The sequence below is a fragment of the Piliocolobus tephrosceles genome, unplaced genomic scaffold, assembly GCF_002776525.5.
Source record: "Piliocolobus tephrosceles isolate RC106 unplaced genomic scaffold, ASM277652v3 unscaffolded_17888, whole genome shotgun sequence".
NCBI classification, from domain to species: Eukaryota; Metazoa; Chordata; class Mammalia; order Primates; family Cercopithecidae; genus Piliocolobus; species Piliocolobus tephrosceles.
This window is the reverse complement of record NW_022299740.1, coordinates 6,646-14,804: the sequence shown is the minus strand read 5'-3', so window position 1 is coordinate 14,804 and position 8,159 is coordinate 6,646. Positions and strand designations below refer to the sequence as shown.

Sequence of the window (8,159 nt, the reverse complement as noted above, 5' to 3'; positions counted from 1 at the left end):
GATCCACCCACTTCAGCCTCCCAAAATGCTGAGATTACAGGCATGAGTCACCATGCCTGGCCCAAAAGTGTTTTTCAACCTTTAAGAATTATTTCTGGATATTTTATTTTATGTTTTATTTTATATTTTATTTTATTTATTTATTTTATTATTTTATTTTATTTATTTTATTTATTTATTTTATTATTTTATTTAATTTAATTTAATTTTTTATTTTATTTTATTTTATATTTTTATTGAGACGGAGTCTGGCTCTGTCGCCCAGGCTGGAGTGCAGTGGTGCGATCTCGGCTCACTGCAAGCTCCGCCTCGTGGGTTTACGCCATTCTCCTGCCTCAGCCTCCCGAGTAGCTGTGACTACAGGCACCCAACACCATGCCCGGCTAATTTTTTATGTTTTTAGTTCACCGTGTTAGCCAGGATGGTCTCCATCTCCTGACCTCGTGATCCACCTGCCTCGGCCTCCCAAGGTGCTGGGATGACAGGCTTGAGTCACCGTGCCCAGCCCCAAAGTTTTTTAAATGAACTGACATGGTGGCAAAGGCCTGTAGTTTCAGGTACTCAGGAGGCTGAGGCAGGAGGATCCCTTGAGCTCAGGAGGCAGAGGCTGCAGCGAGCCGTGATTGTGCCACTGACCTCCAGCCTGGGTGACACAGTGAGAGCCTGTCTCAAATTAAAAACCAAAAAAAAAAAAAAGTGGGGCCATTCATATTTGGTGCGTACAAAAGAACGAGGCTGCACTGTGATCTTCCAAACTTCGTATGATACGATCGTATCAGTGGGGCCTTATGACGAAATAGTTGTTCATGGCAGATGTCACGAAGATGTAAACTGAGATGATGTCATTTTGGATTAGGGTGGGCCCTAAATTCTATGACCGATGTCCTTATAGGAAGAGGAGACACGGCTGGGCACGGTGGCTCACGCCTGTCATCCCAGCGCTTTAGGAGGCTGAGGTGGGCGGATCACCTCAGGTCAGGAGTTCCAGGTCAGCCTGAGCAACAAGGTGAAACCCTGTCTTTACTAAAAATACAAAAAACTAGCCGGGCGAGGTGGCGGGCGCCTGTAGTCCCAGCTACTCGGGAGGCTGAGGCAGGAGAATGGCGTAAACCCGCGAGGTGGAGCTTGCAGTGAGCTGAGATCCAGCCACTGCACTCCAGCCTGGGCGACAGAGCGAGACTCCGTCTCAAAAAAAAAAAAAAGGAGACACAGATGCAGAGAAAAAGGCCATGTGGCGATGGAGGCAGAGAGTGGAGTGACGTAGCCACAAGCCCAGGCACCCCTGGAGTCTCCAGGAGCTGGGAGAGGCAGAAAGGATCCCCATTCGTCCGTGAAAATGGACTAAAACAGGGAGACAGAGACAGAAGAGAGAGAAACAGGGAGAGACAGAGAGACAGAGGGGAGGCAGAGAGAGGGAAAGAGAAAAACAGAGACAGACAGAAAAGCAGAAACAGAGAGAGAGACACAGAGAGTGGGTGATGGAGCCTGGCTGTGTCCCCACCCAAATCTCATCTTGAATTCTCGCTCCCGTAATTCCCACCTGTTGTGAGAGGGACTGGCTGGGAGATAATTGAATCATGGGGAAATTTACCCCATACTGTTCTCAGGGTAGTGAATACATCTCACGAGATCTGGTGGTTTAATAAAGGAAACCCTTTCTCTGGCCTTTTTTTTTTCCCCTCGAGACACAGTTTCTCTGTCACCCAGGCTGGAGTGCAGCGGCACGATCTCGGCTCACTGCAACCTCCGCCTCCCGGGTTCAAACCGTCCTCCTGCCTCAGCCTCCTGAGTAGCTGTGACTACAGGCATGCACCAGCACACCCAGCTAATTTTTTGTATTTTTAGTAGAGCTGGGTTTGACCGTGTTGGCCGGGCTGGTCTCAAACTCCTGACCTCGTGATTGGCCCACCTCGGCCTCCCAAGGTGCTGGGATGACAGGCGTGAGCCACTGCACCCGGCAGCTCTCATTCTGTCTTGCCCGCTGCTATCTAAGACATAACCTTTGCTCCTTCTTCACCACCTGCCATGATTGTGAGGCCTCCCCAGCCACATGGAACTATGAGTGCATGAACCGTCTTTTTGCTTATAAATTACCCACTCTTGGGTATGTCTTTATCAGCAGTGTGACATGGACTAATACAGGGTGACAGACAGGGAGAGACAGACAGAAAGAGACAGAGAGAAAGAGACAGGGAGAGACAGAGACAATCACAGAGAATGGGAGAGAGAAAGGGAGAAAGATACGGAGACACAGAAACAGTGGGGAAGGGAGAAAGAGACAGGGAGAGAACTAGAAAGATAAAGAGAGGGGCCCGGCGTGGTGGCTCACGCCTGTCATCCCAGCCCTTTGGGAGGCCAAGGCGGGTGGATCGCCTGAGGTCAGGTGTTCGAGACCAGCCTGGCCAACATAGCGAAACCGTATCTGTATTAAAAATAATAATAATAAAAAAACTTAGCTGGGCATGGTGGGGAGTGCCTGTAATCCCAGCTACTTGGGAGGCTGAGGGAGTAGATTTGCTTAAACCCGGGAGGCAGAGGTTGCAGCGAGCCGCGATCATGCCACCACACTCCAGCCTAGGCAACGGGAGCAAAACTCCGTTTCAAAAAGAAAGGTGAAGAGAGGGAGGGAGAAAGGGAGAGAGAGACAGAGACAGAGAGAAAGGGAGAAAGATTCAGAGACACCGAGAGAGAGACAGAGGGAAATAGATGGACAGAGAGAGGGGACACGAGAATGCCTTGGTCCGGCTGTTTGTGCCTCCAGATCCCAGGCAGGGGCTGCTGGAGGGTCGTCTGTGTAAGATGCTCCTCTGAGGCCTGGGCCACCTGTCTGTCAATGCTTGTCTCTGCTGGGTAGAGCTGTGGTTTGCTAGCTCGTTCCTGCTGGACTGGGGCTGCCTGGCCCAGGGTAAGGAATGGGGGGCAAATGGGTGGACCTCGTTTGCACAGCGCCTGGCCAGCCACAGCATCTGGCTCTCACACCTCGGGAGGGGTCATCCCTGACTCTGCCTTTTCCCATCCCTCAATTTGGGGATGGGCAATATCCCAATTTTGCAAGATTGCAGTAAGGGTGACACTCAGAGCCTGTCAAATGAAAGCCACTGAACAGTGACTGATAATATTATAATAATATTATTATATAATCATATATATTATTATATATTATATATTTATATATTATATACAATTTATATGTAGACATTATATATGATTATGTATAATATATTAAACAATTATATATTATAAACATGTATTTATTATGTATTAATTATTAAAATATATAATATATAAATTATAAAATATATATGATATAAAATATATATGATATATAATATATAACATATTATATATAATTATATATATAATAATTATATCTCTATATATCGTATATAATATAAATATATAATATATTGTTATATGTTATATATGGTGACAGCAAGACTCCATCTCAAAAATAAATATATAATATATAATATGTTATATATAATTTTTTTTTTTGAGACGGAGTCTTGCTCTGTCGCCCAGGCTGGAGTGCAGTGGCCGGATCTCAGCTCACTGCAAGCTCCGCCTCCTGGGTTCACGCCATTCTCCTGCCTCAGCCTCCCGAGTAGCTGGGACTACAGGTGCCCGCCACCTCACCCGGCTAGTTTTTTTTTTTTTTTTGTAGTTTTTAGTAGAAACGGGGTTTCACCATGTTAGCCAGGATGGTCTCGATCTCCTGATCTTGTGATCCGCCCGTCTCGGCCTCCCAAAGTGCTGGGATTACAGGCTTGAGCCACCACGCCCGGCCTATATATAATTATATATCATAATATATCGTATATTATATATCACATATATATGATAAAGAACATATAATTATATATTATATCACATATATAATGCAATATATAATATACAGCATATCGCATATTATATATAACATATATGTAATATATAGCATATATTGTTATATATTATATGTAATGTATCTAATACATTATATGTAATATATAATTATATATTGTAATAAATATATTATAAAAATTAATAGTATTATTAATAATATTAATAATAAAACTCACCCTTTGCAATGTCAAGTACAGCGTCTGGGGGTAGGGAACACTCACCTGTTCTGTCCTTACAGGCTGCATTCTCTGCAAGACAAAAGCAAACAAACTTTTGAGTGGCGGCTTACCTGACAGCCTCCTCCTCCCAAACTCAAATTTCTCTCTCCAGGAAAACCAGCAAAAACAGTGGGGGCTCTGGGAGGGCCTTGGGGCAGCAGTGGGGGCAAAAGCAGTAGGGGTACATAGCACCTGACCAAAAGGTTGGTTGGTTGATTGATTTATTTATGAGATGGAGTCTCGCTCTGTCGCCCAGGCTGGAGTGCAGTGGCGCGATCTCGGCTCACTGCAACCTCTGCCTCCCGGGTTCACGCCATTCTCTTGTCTCAGCCTCCCAAGTACCTGGGGCTACAGGCACCTGCCACCGCACCTGGCTAATTTTTTGTACTTTTAGTGGAAACGAAGTTTCACCATGTTGGCCAGGCTGGTCTTGATCTCTTGACCTCATGATCTGCCTGCCTCAGCCTTCCAAAGTGCTGGGATTACAGGCATGAGCCACTGCGCCCAGCCCAAAAGGTTTCTTATGGTGTACGAGCCCTTGTGACAAGACCTTGGTGGGAGGGGGCTTTGTGAGGCCTGTGGACAAACAAGACCCACTGTCCTCTCAGACTGCTTCCGGATGCACCCGGGGGTGGCCACAGACAGCCTATGCCAGGCCAACAAACTAGGGCAGGTGCAGCACCAGACTAGCTATGACTCTGCCTCTGGCTGCAGCTACGCCTGCTCCCTCATCAGTGAAAGAAGGAAGTGTGTGCTGTATTTATTTTCTTAAAAAAAAAAAACAGATTGGCTCAAAACTACTTGGAAATATAAAAGAAATTCATAGACCTAATGTTTTTGAGCAGATATAGACTTACAGAAAAACTGCATATGAAATCATTAGTATTTGAGCATAAATAATAAATATATGGCTGGGCTCAGTGCCTCACACCTGTAATCCCAGCTCTTTGGGAGGCTGAGGCGGGTGGATCATGAGGTTAGGAGTTCAAGACCAGCCGGACCAAGATGGTGAAACCCCGTCTCTACTAAAAAATACAAAAAAAAAAATTAGCCGGGCACGGTGGCAGGCACTTGTCATCTCAGCTACTCAGGAGACTGAAGCAAGAATTGCTTGAACCCAGGAGGCGGAGGTTACAGTGAGCTGAGATCGTGCCACTGCACCCCAGCTTGGGCGACAGAGCAAGACTCCATCTCAAAATAAATAAATAAATAAACAAACAAACAAATAAATAAATAAATAAAACACATAGGCTGGGCCCGGAGGCTCACACCTGTAATCCTAGCACTTTGGGTGACAGAGCAAGACTCCGTCAATAAAATAAAATAAAAATAATGAAATGAAATGAAATTAAAATAAAATATAAAATAAAATAAAATACTAAATATAACACATAGGCTGGGTCCAGAGGCTCATACCTGTCATCCCAGCACTTTGGGAGGCTGAGGCAGGTGGATCACCTGATGTCAGGAGTTTGAGACCAGCCTGGGCAACATGGTGAAACCCCGTTCCTACTAAAAATACAAAAAAATAAGCTGGGTGTGGTGGCAGGTGCCTGTAATCCCAGCTACTCGGGAGGCTGAGGCAGGAGAATCACTTGAACCCAGGAGGCAGAGGTTGCAGTGAGCCGAGATCACACCACTGCACTCCAGCCTGGGCTACAGAGCCAGACTCTGTCTCAGTAAATGAATAAATCAATAAATACTTATGTTCAACTGGGCCCCTGTATCCACAAGTGTTACATGTGCGATCCAATGAACCGTGGATCAAAAATATTTGAGAAACTTGCATTGAATCTGTAGATTACTAAAAAAGCAAACAGAAAGTTCAAGAAAAAAATAAAAATAACCGCACGGCAATAAAAATAATAGAAATAAAAAACAATAGACCGCATACGGTCTGAAACTTTTTTTGTTCTTTTTTTTTTTGAGACGGAGTCTCTCTCCGTCACCCAGGCTGCAGTGCAGTGGTGCGATCTCGGCTCGCCGCAACCTCCGCCTCCTGGGTTCAAGTGATTCTCCTGCCTCAGCCTCCCCAGTAGCTGGGATTACAAGAGCACTCTAGAACACCCAGCTCATTTTGTGTGTGTGTATGTGTGTATTTTTAGTAGAGACGGGGTTTCACCGTGTTGGCCAGGATGGTCTCGATCTCCTTACCTCGTGATCCGCCCGCCTCGGCCTCCCAAAGTGCTGGGATTACAGGTGCGAGCCACCGAGCCCGGCCTTTTTTCTTTTTCTTTCTTTCTTTCTTTCTTTTTTTTTTTTTAATGATCCATGCATTCTGTGGCGTGATCACAGATTTTTTTTGCCCATTCCAAGGCCCCAGAGTGCAAATTCCCCAAGATCAGGGATGTCCACAGCGGGGGTGGGGGGGGGAGGGTGAAAATGTACCTTTTGGATCTGAAGCTCGTAGCGAAATCTGCGATTGAAATGACTTCTCATTTTCCACTGCATGAAGGAATGTGTCTTATTACACTCTGCAGTCATGTGGGGTGCAGTTAATCTCTCTAGCAAGGACAAAAACACTTTCAGGAGTAGATCAATGCTTTTTGTGTTTCTAGAGACACTTCACCTGACATCTCCTGTGCCTTTCGAGAGGGGGAGAGAAAAACACGCTTCCAGGAAGGAAGAGAGAACAAAGACATCCTACAGGCACAGACACAGGACTGAGGCGTGTGGGGGGCGCTGGGGGAGGTGACCCTCCTGAGGATGGCATCCTGGGAGCCCCGCTCTCCCGGGAGCAGCCTTCAGAACCACCCTTTTGTTCACTTAAGTACCAGGCATTCAGCTTTATGTGAGGACTGGCAGCTGCCCGTCTTTGTCCCTGCCCCCCCTCCATCTCTGGGCTCAGCCCCGCTGGGCAGCCTGGCCCACACTCCCCACCCCTGCCCAGCGCCAACCCCCACTCCCCATGCCCCCTCTGCCCGCCTACACCCCACTGGAGCCTTGAGGGCCCTCTCCGCAGCATTCAGGATGGGCCCTCTGGAGACTCCTACACTTGGACCGGTACACATCCTCCTGGCCGGTACACATCCTCCTGGAGCTTCCACTTCCTGTGGCTTCTCTCCTCCCCCCCCCCCCCCCCCCCCCCCCCGAGGGGATGTCCCGCCACTCCCAGTGGCCCAGGGCAGCCTCCGCCTCCAGGGAACCCCAGGCACGTCCACCTTCTCAGGCCAGCGCAGCCCTGTGTCTCCGGCTGGCTGGCTGTCTGGGTCTCCCCTGGGCCCCTGGAAGGAAGTCCAGCCCTGGCCCCCCTCCTCCTTCTCCCCCTCCTCCTGCCCTGCTGTTCTTTCTCCCCTTCCCTCCCCTCCTCCCCCTGCACTGCTCGTCTTCCTCTCCCTCGTTTTTCTACCCCTTCTCTCTCTCCTCCCCATTCTCCTTGTCACCCTCCTTTTCCCCTCTCCTTTCTCCTCCTCCTTCTCCTCCTCTTCCTCATTTCCCCCTCCTCTTCCAAAGCATCCAAGCACCCTCCCCGTGCGGTCAGGGCACGTCAACTCTGGGCATATCGACATTCTCACCACCTGGGAAGTTCCCCAGAGCTCAGATGTTGTGGACTGAAAGTGTGTGTCCTCCTGTCCCAAATTCCTATGTTGAAGCCCTATGCCCTGGTTGGACGGTGTTAGAAGGTGGGGCCTTTGGGAGGTGACTGGGGTGGGCTGAAGTTATGAGGGTGGACCCCTATGATGGGGGGTCGCATGACCCATGATGGGACCCATGATGGATCCCATGACCCATGATGGAACCCATGATGAGGGATCCTATGACCCATGATGGGACCCGTGACAGGGGATCCTATGACCCATGATGGGACCCATGATGGATGATCCTATGACCCATGATGGAACCCATGATGGATGATCCTATAACCCATGATGGAACCCCTGATGAGGGATCCTATGACCCATGATGGAACCCAGGATGAGAGATCCTATGACCCATGATGGGACCCATGATGAGGGATCCTATGACCCATGATGGGACCCATGATGAGGGATCCTATGACCCATGATGGGACCCATGATGAGGGATCCTATGACCCATGATGGGACCCGTGACAGG

The 8,159-nt window shown here is 48.1% G+C and overlaps 1 protein-coding gene across 1 annotated transcript in view; it reads right to left on the bottom strand.

The window, feature by feature from the left end:
• Window positions 1-4,003: 4,003 nt before the first annotated feature.
• LOC111535429 (interleukin-3 receptor subunit alpha-like) overlaps window positions 4,004-8,159 on the bottom strand; it is a gene marked incomplete at both ends in the record, with an annotated part of 9,591 nt that continues 5,435 nt past the window's right edge. The window contains 2 exons of the mRNA XM_023201731.2: window positions 4,004-4,133; window positions 6,492-6,607. Coding sequence (XP_023057499.2) covers window positions 4,004-4,133; window positions 6,492-6,607 — 246 coding nt within the window. The remainder of the gene's footprint in view (window positions 4,134-6,491; window positions 6,608-8,159) is intronic.